Consider the following 17971-nt stretch of genomic DNA (forward strand, 5'->3'; position numbering starts at 1 on the left):
ACATGGTCATTCATGGATGACTATAAGAAACGCAATCAGGAAGGATGAATAATACGTCATCTTTCCCAGTCTCTCGAAACCTTGTTCTACACTCGTTATTCCAGCGACGCCACTCTAGGCTCGCACTGAAGCACCTGTATGAGCGCACCTAACACAAGCCGCGCCTCCAGATCCAGGTCCCTCCGGGGGTCCATCGCCCCCTCCGTCCTCATCACCGCTATCCTCATCTTCATCCTCATCCTCAAACTCAGACTCGTCATCCTCGCCTTCGCTCAGAACAGACCCAGACTCCGAGTGGTACCCTTCCATTTCATCCAACGGCTCTAGCTCGGGCATTGAATCAGATTCATCCTCCGACTCGTACTCAGAGGACAACTCAGACTCATCCTCAGCGTCATCCCGGGTCGGCAATCCCACATCCGGACCCGCCTGCTGCAGAGCCTCAAGCGTACGCAGGTCCCTTCTACGTATGCCTGTAATGCCACTTGCCGCAGCCTCCATGCGCTGTATGTATCGAGCTACCATGCCCTCTGTGAACCGAGCTGTCGCCGCCGTCATGCCCTCTGTGTATCGAGCTCTCGCTGCCTCCAACCTCGCGTCAGTTCGAGCTTCTGCTCTTTCAATGAGTTGAGCAAACCATTCGAATGTCATTTCCGTTGGTACAGTGTGCGAGGGGAAAAACTCGGCGCGACAGAATGGACAGCTGTTTCCTCTAGTGAGCCAGGCTTCTAGACAGCTGCGGCCGAATATGTTGTTGCAGCAGGTGACCTTGACGGGGGAGTGATCTTCGTTTGGTTCAGCGGGTGCGCTGTTGGCGGCGATGGGGTCGTTGTCTTCGGCGGAGCTGGCAGTGACAGTGGCGCCGTTCTGTGCGACTTCGCCTGAAGGGCCCGCGGATAAGGCTTCTGGCTCCTGAGGCTGAAGATCTTCGCGGCAGATAGGACAGGAGGGGTCGGAGGGCGGCATAGGACATGCCTTCATGTCCGAAGCGAGGAAGGCTGATTTGGTTGTGTAGAGAGGCATTGTCGTTGGTGGTGCTGGTTGATTGCGAGTGATCGTACAGCCAAATGGTGTGGTGGTTCTGGTGGTGGTTCTTGTCGTGAACGGTGGAGGTGCTTCGTATATATACAATCAGAGAGGAGATTGTAAAGTCCCAGAGGGCCCACTAGTCGGTGAAAGCCTGCTGCCATTGCTTCTGCTATGACTATCCATAGCTTTCACAAGGCAACCAGCGCCGAGTCTCGCGGAGAACCCTTGCTTTCACTGCCCAAAACTGTTTCACCCCTCGAACCGCTGTAGGCCGAACATTGTGTAAGAATGTCGTCGAGGCGTTGTGTCGAAGCTCGTCTCGTCTGGAGTCCGAAGGATAGCGCGTAGACCCGAGTACGCCCTTCCTTCAGGACCACTTCGCAATATTATTGGGAATAAGCTTCTTAAACATATCCAGCTGCTTCGCATGCACCGCCATCTTCTGTTCCAGAATCTCCGGTCGCAATTGCAGCGTCCGATCCACTCTTTGTTGGTTCCCGCTATACACGACCGTATAATCTGGCAAGCGGGTATAAGGCGGTATAACCGAAGAAGCCGATATAGTGCAGTACTACAAACATGTTAGCCCAAACTCCTCGAATGCGAACCAAATCATGGAAAGTATACATACCCTCCCAATAATACTCCCCCTCCCCAACACAGCACCAACCTCAACCACACTCCCCTCACCCACCTCCGCCGCCTCAACCACAGCCCCAGAATCAACAACCACATTCCTACCCAACACCGTGCCCTCACTGCGCATAGATTCCCTCACACTCCCACTGCCCCTTGCAGGAGGTGCCATACTCCCTCTCTTCCCCTCAGCATCGCCCTCGGCACCCATACCAACACCCACTTTCGCGCGTTCAAAAACCACACAGCCCTCACCGAGGACCACAGGTGCGACTGCGCTGCTGAGTTTGCTATGTGGGTGTAAAACGGTATTAGGGCCGATTGTGACGGGGTGTGTGCCGGTGATTTGTGCGTGCTGCGCGATGAGGACGGTGGTGTCGAGGAAGATGGAAGAGGGTTTTGGGAGGATGGATTGGCGTTTGGGGGCGCCGGAGGTGCGGCGGTGGTCGTTTGAAGGGCGGGGAGGGGCGGGTTGCGTGGACATCGTGGTGGTGTGGTGTGGGATTTGTGTGTGGAGTTTGTGAGTGTTGATGGTAGGGAAGGGTGGATGACGGACGCGCTAAGGATCTACTTAGCGTGTCGCCAAGTCACATGACGTGAGCGTCTCAATGGGAAGGTAGTGTTCGCCAACGTCGTACCTGCCTCGTCTTCGATACAATGCGAGATCAAAGTGGAAACTTTTCCAACGACATCATCATGTTGCGGCTATATTAGGTGCTCAAGCTCAACGTAAAGTACAATATCCCAAGAGACAGATCGAAGGGGGTATCTCATAACCATGCATTACTACATACATCATGCCAATCCATCGCGTAAACCTACATGAATCCTTGCAATGCCCATCAACAGCGACATCGAACAACACGCATCAACGATACCGCTGATGAAGCCCGCGCCTTACCCACCAACCACATTCATAAACACATCAACAACATACTAAACCACAACCCTCCTCTCCTCCTCCTTACCCTCCCCACCACTCGGGCCCCGCTCCAACTCCGGACTACTCACCTTCTCGGGACTAGCCACTTTGATTGGACTCCGCCTGCCCACTTCCTGGCCCTCAACTTCAATGCGGCCGAGTATGCTTTCCTCATCCTCTCCCATGCCTTCGATACTGTGCAGACTGTCGTCGTCGGAAGAGTCTTCGATGCCTTCGAACATGCGTGCGAAGCGCTGATGTCCTTCGCGTTCTTCTTGTTCTTGGGTTTTTGGGGCGGAAGGGTCGTCTGGGTCTTCCTCTGCTTCGCGCGTTGATTCGAGTTGCGCTTTGCGTTGGGCGAGGCGGAGGGCAAATTGGCGGCGGGCGCGCGATGGGGGAATCTGGAGGGGCGGTGGGATGCTGGGCTGTAAGAGGGTGTTAGTGGAGCTGGTCAATGAAAAGATACGATGACTCGTTAGGGCGGAGATGGAACGCAAGCAATTCGGAATTTACAGAGAAAGGGTGAACAAAGGGAGACAAGCAAATGGAAACGAGGAGGAAAGAGGACACCATACCAGATCAATGAAGCCCAATCATCCAGTGGTACATCACACAAAGGAGATGAGAGGAAACCACATCTCACGATGCGTATTACTACATGTATCATACACCCTGTCGGATGGCGCAAGGAATGTATGTACAGAAAGGATGATGATAGGCCCATAGATCTAGCATGCGAGCCGTCTGTCCGTTCCCGCTCATGATACAAACAAGTATAAGAAAAGGAAACGCACCAAGGGCGGGAAACATTCGTGGTATAGTGTGTATGCTCGGGGCCATGGACTTATCGATAGTCCATATCAGCATCGTCAAATGAGATTTCACCCACTTGTTCGGAGTCGTCGACAGGTCCCTGTCGTTGTTCCCGCTCTCTCTCGGTGTCGACATCGTCCATGTCTTCGTCTTCTTCGTCACTCGAGTTAGTAAAGCCACTAAGCAAGGAGCCTCCGCTGAAGGTGTACCCACCACCCTCAGTGTCACCAGCATTGGTGAGCTCCATGCTGTCGAGGCCTATGTTGCCGTTGTTGGCGAGGCTTGCATTGGAGAGCCCGCCACTATCGCCTCCAAAGTTGTTGTTTGCTGCGTTGACGGCGTTGAGAACAGCCTGTCTGGGCCCGACGCTCATGTCGGGTCGTACGCCTCCGAGGATGGCGTTGTCGCGCTCTCGCGTCTCGGCCAGAATATGCTCCACATAATACACCCACTCTTGAGCGTGGACCTTCTCTAGGACCATCTGCGACAAGACTTCGTCTGTATGTCGCTCTGTAAACTTCAACACCTCTTCTGCGATCAGGGTGAGGTGACCCATGTATCCTAGTCGCATGGACGTTTCTTGATGCGATTTGTCGCTCTCCTGCTGTCCTTTGATGATGCGCTCGGTAATTCCTCCGTTGTCGAAGAGGTCAATCGCTAGCTGACGGTTGTATCCACGGTCCATCTGGCCGTTGAAGACTTGCTGAACGACGTCGTATACTACGTTATGTAAAAAGTTGTTCCACGGGAAGCGGAAGAAGAAGTCCTGAAAATGTTAGCATAAATCACTGAAAGAAATCGAGTGGGCTTACCAGTATCGTTGGTACAACTTTGTTCTCAACGAATGTGATCTTCAGCAAGTCGCCAACAACAGGCGTACCGTCAATGTCAATCTCGAAGCCGGCAGCATCCTCTGCACTGCCGAATACCACCGAACGCACGCTCTGAGACTCATCGATAGGAGTTATCTCCGAAAGATCTGATCCTGCTACCGGTGCGGTGAAGCGCGAGGTGTCAATGCTGGCTGGTTCGGCTTCAGTCTTGCGGTTCTTACCCGCAAACAAAGGCGCTGGTTTGTCGTCTGGATGAGGTGAAAGACTCTCGGCTTGTTCAGCAGTGGTGGTATCCGAGGTCTGATTGAGCTGCTGTGTCAGAAGGGATGGCGGGGTCTTGACATCGGTTTCCGACTTCTCGGTCTTCGCAGGCTCTGTCGGTTCCTGACGGTCGTTCATAACGGTGTCGGTATCCAGTTCAAGCTCATCGACCTTGGCACTCAGGCCGGCTGACGTAGGTGACTCGGCATCATCTGCAGGCTTAGGTGGAGATGTAGGTTTTTCAGCAGGTGCTGCAGCGTCTTTGGGCGGTGTTAGAGGCTCATCAACAAACTCGCCATCGTCGCCTGTAGTCTTGGCAGCGGACGATTCCTGCGGCGCATCTCTGGGCGGCAGCTTTGGCGAAGGCTCCAATGGCTCTCCAATCTGCTCTTTCTCCGTTGCCGTATCTTTGGCCTCCTCGACAGCAACTTCCGGCGCGACAACCTTTTCAAAGTCGTCTTCCGAACTGTTCTGTACATGTAGAGGTTTTATCTCTGCAGGAGAGTCCATAGATGGGGCGCGCGCGTGGTGGAAGCCTTGGCTATCAACACTGGTGGAGAAATCGCCTGGGTTGCCGGAAATCGCTGAAGTCAATTTGCCGTCAGCCTTGAGACGTTCCCGCTCGGCATCCCGCCTCCTGACTTCAGCCTCGCTGCCCCGTTCGTTGAGCAGAGCCATGTTACTGCAGTGCAGCAACTCGGCCATCAGCTCACAAGTCTTGAACCGATCAAATCCAAGCGGTTCGATCTTCTCGCCAAAGGCAGTCTTAAGCTCTCGCTTTTTCTTTGTAGTGCTGCCATCGCGCTGTGTCACGATCTGGCTTGAGCTATTAACCAGCTCCATGAACTGCGGGATGTGGTTGGCGAATTGGCGAAGCAGTGTTCCCAGGTAGATGGGGTCTGAGTTCTTGGGTACCGGCCCAATCTGATTCTCCAAATCATAGTCGGAGTTGTTCTTTCTGATAACCTCGATGATGATACCCACACCGACTGTCAGCGGGTTGCCGCCTTGCAGCATAAAATCGATCAGCTGTTTCAGACATTGTTCGGATACAAGCTGGCGCGTAAGCTCGTTAGGCCCGATGACGGACTGGTCTTGCGTGGTAGCGTTTGCGGATATCGTGATGATTGCCTTGAGGAAGTCGCCAGCTGACGTTTGTGTGGAAGTCGACTGGTCGGGGGCGAGGAATGATATCAGGCGGGGAACGAGATTCTGTTGTTGCAGCCACTGGAGTCTGTTAGTTATGCCATCAAGCGTGTATGTGGCGACTTACGTCAACAATGCCCTGTCCACCCTCGCTCTTCTCAAGGCTGATGATCTTCAGCAGCAGGTCCATGATGACAGGGCAGTCGACGTGCTGCAACATGTCTGTTACAACATTGTCCAATGACTTGAAGAAGTCGAGCATCTCCTCCATCTTGCGGTCGAGCAGCGACTCGTTGACCTTGGTAAAGTAGCCAGCCTGGACGGGGTCGAGCGGCGCAGGCTGCTTGATGTAGGCCCAGAACTGTCGCAAGGTGTCCTGGTTCTCGAGGACCGCCTCGGATATGGACCATACTTCGGACGATAAGATCTCGCACGACACATAGGCGTACTTCATGCGCTGTCGCTCCTCCTTGGTCTCTTCGCTATCGCCCGCATCGGACTTGGTGGTCGATGTCGAGCGCGCCCTGACTTTGCCGAAGAAGCCCGTCCGACTGGGACTCCTCGCCTCGTGCGCAGGCTCTCCTCCGGTGTCGTCGTCGGGGGGCAGGTCGGGTCTGGCGGCGATAACGTAGCGCAGCAGGCGTTCCAAGACATTCTCATCGCGAAGGTATTCTATCAGCTTCGAGTTCTGCTGCTTGAGCTCCTGTATGAGATCCGACTCGTCGAGCAGCTCCTCAACGGTGACGTCGGGCTTGTCGAGGATGCTGTCGAGCGACGACAGCTGCGCGTACCCGCCGAAGCGCCAAAACATGGTGGTTGCGGTGGTTTGCGGCTACAAGGGCGGGGCAGGGGAAGGGTCGGGCGAGGCACTCGAGAGCGTGTGCAGCAGCGTGGGGCACATGCGTAGATTTACTGCGGCGACCAATGCGTCATAGAAGGACACGCCGTGCAAAGCTGGACACGGCGGCGGGCTGGTTAGCAGAGCGACTCGAGTGAGACAGAGGGCGCGTGTTCGTGGCTTGGGCTGTGTTGCACAGGTGGGACAGGTACCTTAGGCGAACGAGGCCGCGGGGAAGGCAATGGCAAACGAAAAGCGCGCGAGGCTCTAGATCAACCCATGCACCGACTGTTGCGCGGCGTCGTTACAGATACAGGCTGCGAAAACGTCTGTGTCTCCCGAGTCGGAGTGTTGTGGGTATTGTTGGGTTTGGTGGTGACAGGCAAGGCTAGAAGCTGCGTAGTACGGATAGCGTGCCAGGGTGCAGATCACTTGCACCTCCCTGATATTAACCAGGACATGTCGATTTCAGGGAAGACTATCAGCTGTATGTGATTACAAGTTTGGGACCCAGCGGTTGCTCAGATAAGCATGCGAGCTAGTGCTGATGGCGCGAAAGCCGCGCATGCTGGAGAATGTCATGGTTATGTAGCATCTTCAACAGTGTGATGGTTTGGTGCATCTTGCATCTGGCATCGCATGCCGGCATCCGCCTGCGAGAAAGTTCGTTTGACTCCATTGTAAATAGCTGTTAATGTATTGCTTCACCGTGTACTATGTTTGCTTTTGTTAGCTCGTCAATGTCGGCAATTGCCATGGCATGGGACACTCCAATGTATGGCAATCCTGCTTGGACATCTCAGGGTGCGATCGCTAGCGCCCACGTGACGATCGATGACGTTAGCGGGAACTGCCGGAGCTACGACCACCGTTCGGTGCCTGCCATTCACCCCACACTGCCAACACACTCCACGCCTGTCCTCTCCCCTCGGCTGCATATCGCGACTCTCCGGCCGGTAACCCACATATCCCTTCACCAACATGAACCGCTTATTTGGAGCAAAGAGCACCGCGCCCAAGCCCACGCTCAACAGCGCCATATCCAATGTAGGCTCCATCCGTTAGGCAACACCCTTCCAATACTGACGCGCTCAGGTCGACACGCGCATAGAAAGTCTCGACGTCAAGCTCGCCAAGCTCAACGCTGAGCTGTCCACCTACCAGCAGAAGCTCGCCAAGATGCGCGACGGTCCCGGCAAAACCGCCATCAAGCAAAAAGCCCTCAAAGTCCTCCAGCAGCGGAAGCAATACGAAGCGCAGCGCGACCAGCTTCAGGCGCAGTCGTGGAATATGGAGCAGGCTGGTATGATGCAAGACAACCTCAAGAACACAATGACTACCATCGACGCTATGAAGACAACGACAAAAGAGCTACGGAAGCAATACGGCAAGGTCAACATCGATAAGATCGACAAGCTGCAAGACGAGATGGCGGATCTCATGGATATGGGCAACGATATACAAGACGCTATAAGCCGCAGCTACGACGTACCGGAAGACGTGGACGAGTCGGAGCTGGATGCTGAGCTGGAGGCACTAGGTGACGAAGTCGACTTTGAGGGTATTGGAGAATCGTCAGGTGTGCCAAACTTCATGTTGGACGATACTGCACCGCCGCAATTTATCGACGAAGCGCCCAATCCAGGTGGCATGGTCAAGGAGGCCGCGGGCTGATGAGAGACGCGTATGTGCACATACAACAAGTCGTGCGATCACAAGCGATTCAAAAGTCACTCACAGCTTTTTCGTGATGATCAAGACCCTACAGGAAGTTGCCATCGTCACGCGTGGAGCCCTTCTATGGACAATCAGTACGAGTTGGCGGCCCAGAATGCTCGACTGATTTCGTCGAGCAAGGTCGATCATGACCGGCATATCGATGGGGAGCACGCTGCGAAGTCACAATACTTGGAAAGATCGAAAATTGCTTGCCATCTTGAGGACCACGGGCCACATAAAGCCGACAGACAGACACCATAGACGCATGGTCAAGCGATATACCACAAATGATACCCCATGTTATGTTCGAGTTGAACATGTATCTTCCCGTATGCGCGTGATTCATTGCATATCGAGCCTAACCTTGTATATACCCCAGTACGTACGTATTCTGTACTACGGGGCCTTTGGTTAAGTCATTCGCGCAGGTTCTACGCGCTGCACTGTACCATGCTGATACAGGTTGTGACACAACCGCAATGCTGCTTTCTAGTGTTACATCGACGTTTTCATTGAAAGGGGCTGTGTACAGGAACCATAACTATGCAATCTTCTACCTAGTTAGAGTTGTCTTAGGTACCTCTTTTCTGCTCGTAAAAGTCACTCGCTGCCGTTGAGACACCGACCGCGACGAGCTGAGATGGAGACGGTATGTACTTTGGTCATCTTGCTACTGGTCTACAATCTAACAATTAAGAGGAATCCTACTCTTACTGGACCCCTTCATCAGGCATCCGCACGCTTAAGATAACACCCAACACCGGCGACTTGTGGGAGCCTGTGACGGAAACCGTAACAGAAACCGTCAAAGAATCCGCAGGACCATATTCTACAGTCGTAATACCACCTCTTTTCAAGACTGTCACCATAACAACCGACCGATCCGACTCTAGCGATGCATACTCACGGCCTCAAGAAACGAGTGCGACGCCGACCTATGGTGACTCTGCGACTTTCGATGACAGCTCGTCGTCCTCCGTCAACGAACCCGGAATTTACTCCCTTGATATCGGTGCGATAATAGGCGGCGTTTTGGGCGGTTTAACAATCGTTGGCACCATATTCATCGCGATGTACTGGATTCGCCGGAGACATCCAGATAGCAACAAAAGCGAGAAGTCGGCAGGTGCAAACGATGAGGGTCGTGGGACTATATCAGAGGACGTGGAGGAAACACCATATGAGTTGCCTGGGACTCAGACAGCGCCTGAGCTGGAGGACACGGCAGTGCTTCACAACCGATTACCAACTAGCTAGCTGTTTGCACCGATCAAATCCACCCCTTAACTGCCTTTCCGGCTTCACCACCTTCCCTTGCAGCACCGTGTACTTAATAATATTCTCACAATCCTCCGGCTTCACTCTTGCCAACCATATACATTGCGCAGCCTCACCATTACCCTCTGCCTCCTGCTCCTTATTAGCATCCAGCAGAACCTCCTGTCCATTATCATCTTCAAGCTTCAGGTCCGCGAGCCGCTTCTCCGCACCATTGGCATGTCCATTGGCAGTGCCATTCGCGCTCTCGGGCCGTGTGACGACTGAAGAGTGTCGGTAGACCATGACGTTTGCCGAGAACTTGTGGCCGCCAACATGGCTTATGAAGTATATTCCTACGCCGCCCGGTCGCTCGTCATGTAGATCACGGTATAATCCCAATGGTCGTAGCAGTCGACAGAACTCTTTTTGTAGAAGAGGAGCGGACTGGCCGCAGCGTGCGTCTCGTGTCTTCTGACTGCACATTAAGATGAGGTATTTGTGTGGACATGGTCGGGCTTTGAGTTGGGGTGCGGGTATCGACGGGGGTATGGAGGAGGGCGCGTCGGCGTCGGCGGAAGAAGTCTCTTCCGGCTTTTCTGAAGGTGGTAGCTCGGCGGTTTTTCGTGGGCGCAATGGGGTGTTATTCGTAGGACCGGGGTTGATGTAGTCGGTGATAAGTTCGGGGATGTTCGCAGGTGTGACGTTGTCTATGAACTGCCATGATGGTAGCAGTAGTACCATGGAACTGTGATCCGAGTGGTCTGGGACGGGCATATTAGAGGCGGATAACATGAGTTTCTGTACCCAATTAGCTCGCACTCGACACAACCTGACGGTAGCATATCTCCAAACTCACCCCATTGCTAGGCTTTGCATCGCCCCTGTCAACCGCCTCCATGATGCTGCCCTTCTCGTCTGCGACATCGCGCACCCAATCCGTCTTGCCCGTCGCGACAATCAAATGCGTACTCCATCCCTTCACGTGTCCATACAGCTCTTCCGTCTCATCAATCTCGAACTTGCGCGGGTATTTGATACTGCAACTAGCGCAGTCGTGCAGGCAGTCGTCGCCATCTACCGCGGGGTCGGTGGTCGGGAACAACTCCTCCGTCTTCTTCGCTTTGGTGAATTCGTCGCTGTCCTTGGCCAACGTAGGGACTTCCGACGACGAAAGTGCTGAGGTCAGCTTGTAGGACAGGTTGCGCAACATGGCAGGCACTCGGTAGGCGTTTATCGGCCGGTGGGGCGTCTTGGAAGGTGCCATTGCGTATCTTTATATCAGATGCGGCGATTAGATCGCCAAGGCCGCGGAATGTGGGCGCGCGGTGACGCCGACGCTTACGGAGTGGTTGGTACTTGGATGATGTCTTTCACGCCCGTTCACGGCCGTTGTTGCCTAACGAACAATAATTATCGAATATCACCGAAGTCGAAGTCGACGTCTTACGGGAGTTCAGACGGAAGCTGACCGCCTCTTATGTTGCTTTTCTTGTCTCGGTGAATTGCTTCGGCTTTCGGACCTCGCGTTATCAGATTAGGCGACGATTATGCCTCCAGCTTCGGATTTGTTGGACGAGGCCCGGACATCCTCACATTCTCCGACTTCTCTCTACTCGGCTCTACATAACCCTCGCACACATCCTACGCTAGTATACTTCGAAGAACGACGCTGTTCCCATGACTTCTATCGCGTACGCGCCGATCCATCACGTACGCGTAGACGCGTCAGTCGCGTAAGATGCGGCTCAAGATGCTCAATGGAGCGCCTTTGCGCAACCATCTAGAGTTTAACGAGGACACACTTTTGGCAGTCGAGGATTGCCGTCCCTTTGATGCAGCAACAAGTGTCTCTACACCTGCAAATGAATCCACGCCGTCTTTAAAGTGGCGCGGACTGCCTTTCAAGAACTTTCGTCTCCAGACTGGATGGTCACAACCTTTTCTTCCAGGAAATGTTCGAGGTCAAGACATATCAGATGTTTCGCTGCCCAACGTGGGTCGGTATATGTCGTTTTTACAGGAAGATACAACCCACCTGGACACCTCTATCGCCTTTGAGGATACGTCAATCGCCACACCTGGCTATCTTGAGCATTCGCTCGTCTTCCACGATACGCTCCTGTCGTCTCAGGTCCTACCAGACGGTATAACGGATAAGAGCGTCAGCTCATCATCCTTCTTGACTACTTCTTTCGGAACTACTCTATCGGACTTTGACAGCCCAAGCAAAGTCGATGAGCATACACTACTCGTCAAAGTCGCGCCCAAGATGAGTATCACGCCTCTTGGACTGTTACCTAACGCACAACGTCTACGGGAGATCTACCCGCAAACCCCAACACCGAACTTCTTATGCGTTGTGACAGCGACTCCGGAACAAAAAGAAGTCTTCGTTCGGAAGGGCGGGTACAAGATGAATCTATGGGAGATCATCGTTGCGGATGATACACGCTCAGACTTCAAGGTCACGTTCTGGCTGCGCCCACTCCGAGAGTCCAACAACGAACAAAACCATATTCAAAACCAACTACTGCAGACACTAGAGAGCATCAAAGTTGGCGACATTCTGCTTCTGAGGAACATTGCGTTGACATCGTTCGGTGACACCGTGTTTGGCCAATCTCTGAACCCGGCCATCACACGGGCTCGAACGACTATTGATGTCTTGACGAGAAGCAATGGTGTATCAGCTGCTCAGCTGGGCGGGCTCCCAGTGCCAGTACTCGAAGTTTTCAAGAAAGTCAAAAAGTGGGCAAGATTGCACATCGCATCTGATAGTGCAGGCTCGAGAAAGAGAAAGAGTAGCCAGGCGAAACAGCTCAAGGACACGAAACGCACTTTGACAGCGCGTGATGTCGATGACTCCATGCCTCCCGACACTATGGAAAGTGTATGAAGCACATCCCCCGCAAAATCGCAATAACACCATTTTTGCCGGTTAGCAATCGCTACGTGCCGACATTTTTTCGTCGCATCGACCATTCCAGGCCGTCACATCCGGGTTGATAGGTGCCTGAATTTCGGTTGCTCGTCAATTTGCTCTCTGTGAGCGTCGCACCATGCCGTGGTGGTCTGTGCCGCAGCCCTGCCATCTCACACAATCAACATCACACAGCTTCCCCACGCCACAGCCACAATCAGTATACTGCACCGATCGAAGATGGCCCGCTCGTGCCGACATGGGATTCTCGACTAGGTGGTAGGGCTAAGACATCCCCAAGATACTCATTTGTCTATGCTGCGTCTTGGCTAGGACGACTAAGTCAACGGTCAAGCGCGGTTATACAGAGATCATGAACGCCGGTACTAGATCCCCAATGAAGCCCGACAATACGCTACAGGACTCTGATTTTCTTGTGTTCATGGTCCATACGTCGTGCTCCTCCGTCCTTGGCACGTTCATGCGAAGAAACCAAACATGTTTCGAACATCATCCTACATGCAAGGATGCACCGAGCAACAACGGCGTACACGCTGCTGCACCTGCCTTTTGACAGCTGGTGGATGTTTTACGCATGAAGTGCCGGTACTACAACGCGGTACGTCACTTACAGGTAGCGGGGCAGTGGATTGTGCCATCAGCCGTTCATTTTACGGACATATTATATACAGCATCATGTCCATCCAGAATCCCATCACAGCATCGCTTGCCCAGTCTCTCTTTCAGTCCTAGTGACATTCATTCTTTTCGTTCGCAACTTGTTGCAGCTTCCATTCGTTCAGATCTTGACGATCATCTTCATTCGCTACCGGTTGGCCAACATGAAATCACTCTTTTCTTTCACTGGTCTGGCTACCACACTCTCGTTACTGGCAAGCGTACAAGCTGTGTCCAACTCCACCAATGGCCCTTCATGCGGAGTTGCAAAGGCAGATGACAGCTACTTCAGCGTTGTCGGAGTCCAGGGAACTGGAGTACATCCCCGACAGGAACTCCGTGAATTGCAGAAAGACACGGAGTTATGGAACATCTTTATCCAGGCGTTTGCTCGCTTTCAGGCTATGGACCAGGATCAGAAGATCTCTTACTTCCAGGTCGCAGGTATGGAATTAATGTTCTTATCAGAGGCTTAACTAACATCTCTAGGGATACACGGAGTGCCATTCCAGAAGTGGGACAATGTGAACGGAACAGCTGGTCATGAGATGATGGGATATTGTCCTCATGGCTCCAGCATGTTCGGCCCATGGCACCGGCCCTATCTCGCGCTCTTTGAGCAGGTTCTCCATGATCGCGCGGTCGACGTTGCCAATGAGTATCCCATTGGTGAAGCCCGTAAGAAGGCCTTGGATATTGCAAACCGAGTTCGCCTTCCTTACTGGGACTGGGCGATGGATCCGCCAAACAGTGAAGAGGGTGTCATTCCTGAAAACGTGCGTTGCCTCACGGCTACTGTCACGTTTCCCAATGGGACCACAGGGTATATTCCCAACCCTCTGTACAAATACGACTTCCATCCTCTGAAGTATGATGACTTCGCTCCCCTGGTACGTCTCAATTCTATATATCTACGCTCCCCGATGAAGGTATCATCCTGAAGAACTTGGCTGCTGACACATAAGCAGAGCGAATTTGAGTTCAAGTACTGGAACCACACTATTCGGTACCCAGCTGATCCACACGCTGCCAATGCCACCAGCCGTAACAGCGAGGTTAACGATCGAGTTGGCAAACAGCAGCCAAATCTCCGCGATATGCTCTACAAGTTGTTGACGACGTACCAACCCTTCAGCCAAGTGAGCAACAAGGCGAACGGTGGCAAGATCGGAAACTTCGAGACTCTACACGATGGTCTGCATACCGTCTTCGGATTGGGTCACATGGGCATAGTGGAGGTTTCGGCATTCGACCCCATCTTCTGGTTCCATCACTGGTAAGTCCTCGGAACGTCATGTTGAGAGTAATGCTAACCGTGTGTAGTAACATTGATCGGATCATATCTATGTACCAAACTCGCTACCCCGACACCTGGGTTGAGGACGCCGAGCAGCGTATGGGTTCATTCGCTGTCGCCAGCGGTAGCGTTCTTGGTACTGCTTCGCCACTCGCACCGTTCCACATGAACGCCCTTGGCGACATGTGGACTGCAACCACTTCCCGCAACTGGACCTCTTTTGGATACACCTACCCCGAACTCGAAAACAACCCCAGCAATGCGACACTGACATCGTCCATCAATCAGTTGTACAAGGCCCAGACTCAAGGCCTGAGCGAGACCAATGCGACAGTCAATGCGACGTTCCCGACTCCAGGCGGAGGCAGCATCAACCGCACGGTCCAGGCTACCGACTGGCAGTGCGAAGTTAACATGCCGACCGACATCAAGGTATCCTACGCCGTTCGCGCCTTCCTTGGCGAGCCCAGCACCAACCCCATCGACTGGCCCACAGACCCCAACTACGTTGGTCAGCTCGCCACCCTGTCTTCTCCGCGAATGAGCTCCTCAAACATCGTTACGGGTAACATCGGTCTGACTGAGAAGCTCGCACAGAAGCACGCGGCCGGCGAGCTCAAGAGCCTGGACAAAGAAACAGTACAGGCCTATCTCAAAGAGAAGTTCAGCTGGCGCATCCAAGCTCTGGACTTCAGCGAGATCCCACGAAACAAGCCACCCAAGGGCTTGAATGTCACCGTATTCAGCGTGCCAGTCAGCATCCCAGAGTCCGACAGCGAGGTGCCGATCTGGAACGGCGATGTCGAATACAAAGACGACATCGAAGGCAACCCGCCCGTGTACAACGGACCTGGACCTGACGGCACCAACTCGACTCTCCCTGCCGACCAGTCGAGCGGATCTTACAACGCTGAGTCTGGCGAGTTTGAGTGGAAGAAGGCTCCTGTTCCAGAGGTCGTTCCTGATGCTGGCGGTGCGGGTCCCCAGATTGCAACGACGCTCTTGGAGTCGGTCATTACGCAGTATGTGACACTGGGTGCTTCTACCCCGGCCGTATCTACACCTACCCCTGCGACCTCACTCGAGGCTTCCAGCGCGCCGGCCATCTCATCTACCCCTACTCCTACACCAGAGGTTTCTAGCGCGCCGGCCGTCTCAGAGCAAGCGCCTGAGCCTACCGCGCCCGCTGACCCACAAACTACGGTCGTGACTTCGGTTATCATGGAGTATGTCACTGTGTAAGCCAGTGACGATGACCGGCTAGGTATCGTTCCTGCTGTTTGTTGGCTACTGCGCACTTTTCCGCTCATTCTTCTTGTACATGTCTCTCTTCACGTTTGTGCACACTTGCACTATCACACTCTTTCTATGCTGCTGCATATACATACCCACACTCGCTTGACATCGCTGTATATACACTACCGCGCCTTACGCATTACGCTCATTTCGTCACGCACGCAAAAGAAATCCAACCACACGTTCTTTGACTCTTACCCACTTTTCTCACATACTGATTCTCTCATATGCTAGCTTCCTTCATACAGTCCTGACACATGCTCACTCACAGCAAACGCACGTCAAAACCTCAAGCAGACAGCGCAGCCTTGCTTCACTTCAACATGTTTCCTCGCCAAAGACTACTCATCCCAACGCCCCAACACCCATCACAGCAACCCCGCCCTCAAAAGCTTATTCCCAAATTCCAAAAGATAGTAATCCGCATACACCAACCCATGATCCGCATACTTCATATGCGCATGCTCATTCCAATTCGTCGTGCTATTCCTTAGTATACACTCAAATCCTGACTCCTTGATATTCAGCTCTGATGCTACCACTGCGCCGTTCACGCTGTTCCCATTGACCATGCTCTTGGTGGGGAGTTCGAAAGATGCTAGATCAGAGTCGTACGACATGTCTAAAGTCTGGGATACTATCTGCAGTGCGATGTCGAGGAAATTGGTGGCGTTGCTAGAAGGGAGTTGCGCTGTCGTGGTTGAAGAGAGGGACTGGAGTGCTTGGTGGATGATAAGGAGACCGTTCGCTGTTATCACGCCCGCGGAAACGTCGCGTAACGGCTCCTCGGGGTGATCTTGTGGGGCATCGAAATCCCAACACGGGACCATGGGGTGATGCCACTTCCCCTCTCCTTCTTTCAACCTTCGCAAGAAGTACTCTGCGCATTGGATCGCTGTCGCCAGATACTTGATATCCTTCGTCCACGAATACGTCTGCGCAAAACCCATTATCGCCCAGGCTTGGCCTCGACTCCACGTCGAATCGTCTTTCCAACCCTGATTCGTCATTTTGGCTTGTGGTTGTCCGGTTCGCGGGTCGAAGTTTACGAGGTGGTAGGAGGAGAAGTCTGGTCGCAGGATTTCGTGGATGATGGAGTCGGCGTGTTGGGTTGCGATGTCGATTAGCTTTTGGTCGTTTTGGATGTGGCCGACGAAGTAGAGGAGGTCGAGATCTGGGATGTGTGGGTAAGTAGGGAGGAGAAGTGCATGGGTGGAAGGCTTACTGCACATGCTATCTATGATGACAAGGAAATTTGTCGACATGTCGGTTATTGAGTAACGGTCGTTGATCGCAACATCCCAACTCCGAATCGCTTTCACCCGGTCATCGTATCGCGATGCGAGCGCGTATGCTGCGTTGACGACAGATTGTAAGCTCTCTTTGTTTCCGGTCAACTCCCAGTCTTTCTGTAACGCAGGCTGCACGATGAAGCCCATGTCGTGGGTATCTGTTCGACCTGACATCTGGTTGACAGCGACGCCATAGTGACGTCCTAACTTGAGTAGTTGATCTTGGATCTGTGGCCGCACATGTTCTGGGACATCAACGGCCTGGGGATATCGTATCGAGCGTTCGAGGAGGGCGTATATGCATCCTGGAAAGAAGCCGCAGGTCCAGAAATCTGCTTCCCGCTCTTCGTATCGGCCGGCGTCGGGACCAATCTGGGGTACGGTGTGTGGGTATGACGGTAAGGGAGCTGGTTGTTTGAGGCCGCGTTGCGCGACTTGTACGATCTTTGCTGCTACGCTTTCCGAGTAGATCTGACTGAGGTCGACATCCTTCACGCTAGATAGACTTAGCATTGGCTTGTGTCGTTTTACATGCGCGTTTGCTTACACTGTGGCCTTGGAGGGCATCTTGGCATCCAGTACAGCGCTTCCCATATTACTTCGCGATCGGGACTCGTGAGTGACGTATGTTCGATACGAAGGTAATTACCGTCCAATGGCACTTGAGACTGCGTCGTTGAGATGTGGCGTTTCTACAGATTGTTCGGTCGTACCTGAGAGAAGAGAAGAGTTAGGAAGCAAAGCGAAGAGTAGCCAAGGTGTTGCTTCTTGCCAAAAAGCCTACATCGGGCGACGCGTAAACTGTCGCGCGTTGCATAGCGGGGCTGTTATCGATACCGGGTCATCTCGCGACGAAAGTTCAAAGTCAAGGTGTAGGCTAAATGTGGGATCTGCATTACCCCGATGCCCGCTACCCGGCCGTTTGCACAAGCTCAGGGCATTGCCCGCGATGTGGACGTCATCCTTTTCTTGATCTCGTATCGTACTAAAGCTCGTGACTGTGCTTTCTTGGACTCGTGGACGGCCTGCCA

General features: G+C 53.3%; 7 protein-coding genes across 7 annotated transcripts; 3 read left to right on the forward strand and 4 right to left on the reverse strand.

Annotated features, from left to right (window-relative positions):
* Positions 1 to 114: 114 nt before the first annotated feature.
* Positions 115 to 1023, reverse strand: J4E84_006994 (uncharacterized protein; the record flags this gene model as incomplete). The annotated part of the gene is made up of 1 exon (XM_049389581.1): positions 115 to 1023. The coding sequence occupies one exon, from the start codon at positions 1021 to 1023 to the stop codon at positions 115 to 117; it is 909 nt and encodes a 302-aa protein (XP_049242774.1).
* Positions 1024 to 2601: 1578 nt separating this feature from the next.
* On the reverse strand, positions 2602 to 6451 carry J4E84_006995 (uncharacterized protein; the record flags this gene model as incomplete). The annotated part of the gene is made up of 4 exons (XM_049389582.1): positions 2602 to 3012; positions 3477 to 4166; positions 4213 to 5721; positions 5768 to 6451. The coding sequence occupies 4 exons, from the start codon at positions 6449 to 6451 to the stop codon at positions 2602 to 2604; spliced, it is 3294 nt and encodes a 1097-aa protein (XP_049242775.1).
* A 1008-nt stretch (positions 6452 to 7459) lies between these two features.
* J4E84_006996 (uncharacterized protein) lies at positions 7460 to 8152 on the forward strand (the record flags this gene model as incomplete). Its single annotated transcript, XM_049389583.1, has 2 exons — positions 7460 to 7525; positions 7574 to 8152. The coding sequence occupies 2 exons, from the start codon at positions 7460 to 7462 to the stop codon at positions 8150 to 8152; spliced, it is 645 nt and encodes a 214-aa protein (XP_049242776.1).
* Positions 8153 to 9439: 1287 nt separating this feature from the next.
* Positions 9440 to 10721, reverse strand: J4E84_006997 (uncharacterized protein; the record flags this gene model as incomplete). Its single annotated transcript, XM_049389584.1, has 2 exons — positions 9440 to 10255; positions 10314 to 10721. 2 exons carry the CDS (start codon positions 10719 to 10721, stop codon positions 9440 to 9442), a joined length of 1224 nt encoding a protein of 407 aa, XP_049242777.1.
* Positions 10722 to 11409: 688 nt separating this feature from the next.
* On the forward strand, positions 11410 to 12353 carry J4E84_006998 (uncharacterized protein; the record flags this gene model as incomplete). The annotated part of the gene is made up of 2 exons (XM_049389585.1): positions 11410 to 11418; positions 11478 to 12353. 2 exons carry the CDS (start codon positions 11410 to 11412, stop codon positions 12351 to 12353), a joined length of 885 nt encoding a protein of 294 aa, XP_049242778.1.
* Positions 12354 to 13219: 866 nt separating this feature from the next.
* Positions 13220 to 15594, forward strand: J4E84_006999 (uncharacterized protein; the record flags this gene model as incomplete). The annotated part of the gene is made up of 4 exons (XM_049389586.1): positions 13220 to 13499; positions 13545 to 13945; positions 14024 to 14331; positions 14379 to 15594. 4 exons carry the CDS (start codon positions 13220 to 13222, stop codon positions 15592 to 15594), a joined length of 2205 nt encoding a protein of 734 aa, XP_049242779.1.
* A 422-nt stretch (positions 15595 to 16016) lies between these two features.
* On the reverse strand, positions 16017 to 17534 carry J4E84_007000 (uncharacterized protein; the record flags this gene model as incomplete). Its single annotated transcript, XM_049389587.1, has 3 exons — positions 16017 to 16822; positions 16874 to 17436; positions 17488 to 17534. The coding sequence occupies 3 exons, from the start codon at positions 17532 to 17534 to the stop codon at positions 16017 to 16019; spliced, it is 1416 nt and encodes a 471-aa protein (XP_049242780.1).
* Between the last annotated feature and the right edge of the window lie 437 nt (positions 17535 to 17971).

Source organism: Alternaria hordeiaustralica (assembly GCF_023758085.1).
Source record: "Alternaria hordeiaustralica strain BMP 2776 chromosome Unknown scaffold_14, whole genome shotgun sequence".
NCBI lineage: Eukaryota > Fungi > Ascomycota > Dothideomycetes > Pleosporales > Pleosporaceae > Alternaria > Alternaria hordeiaustralica.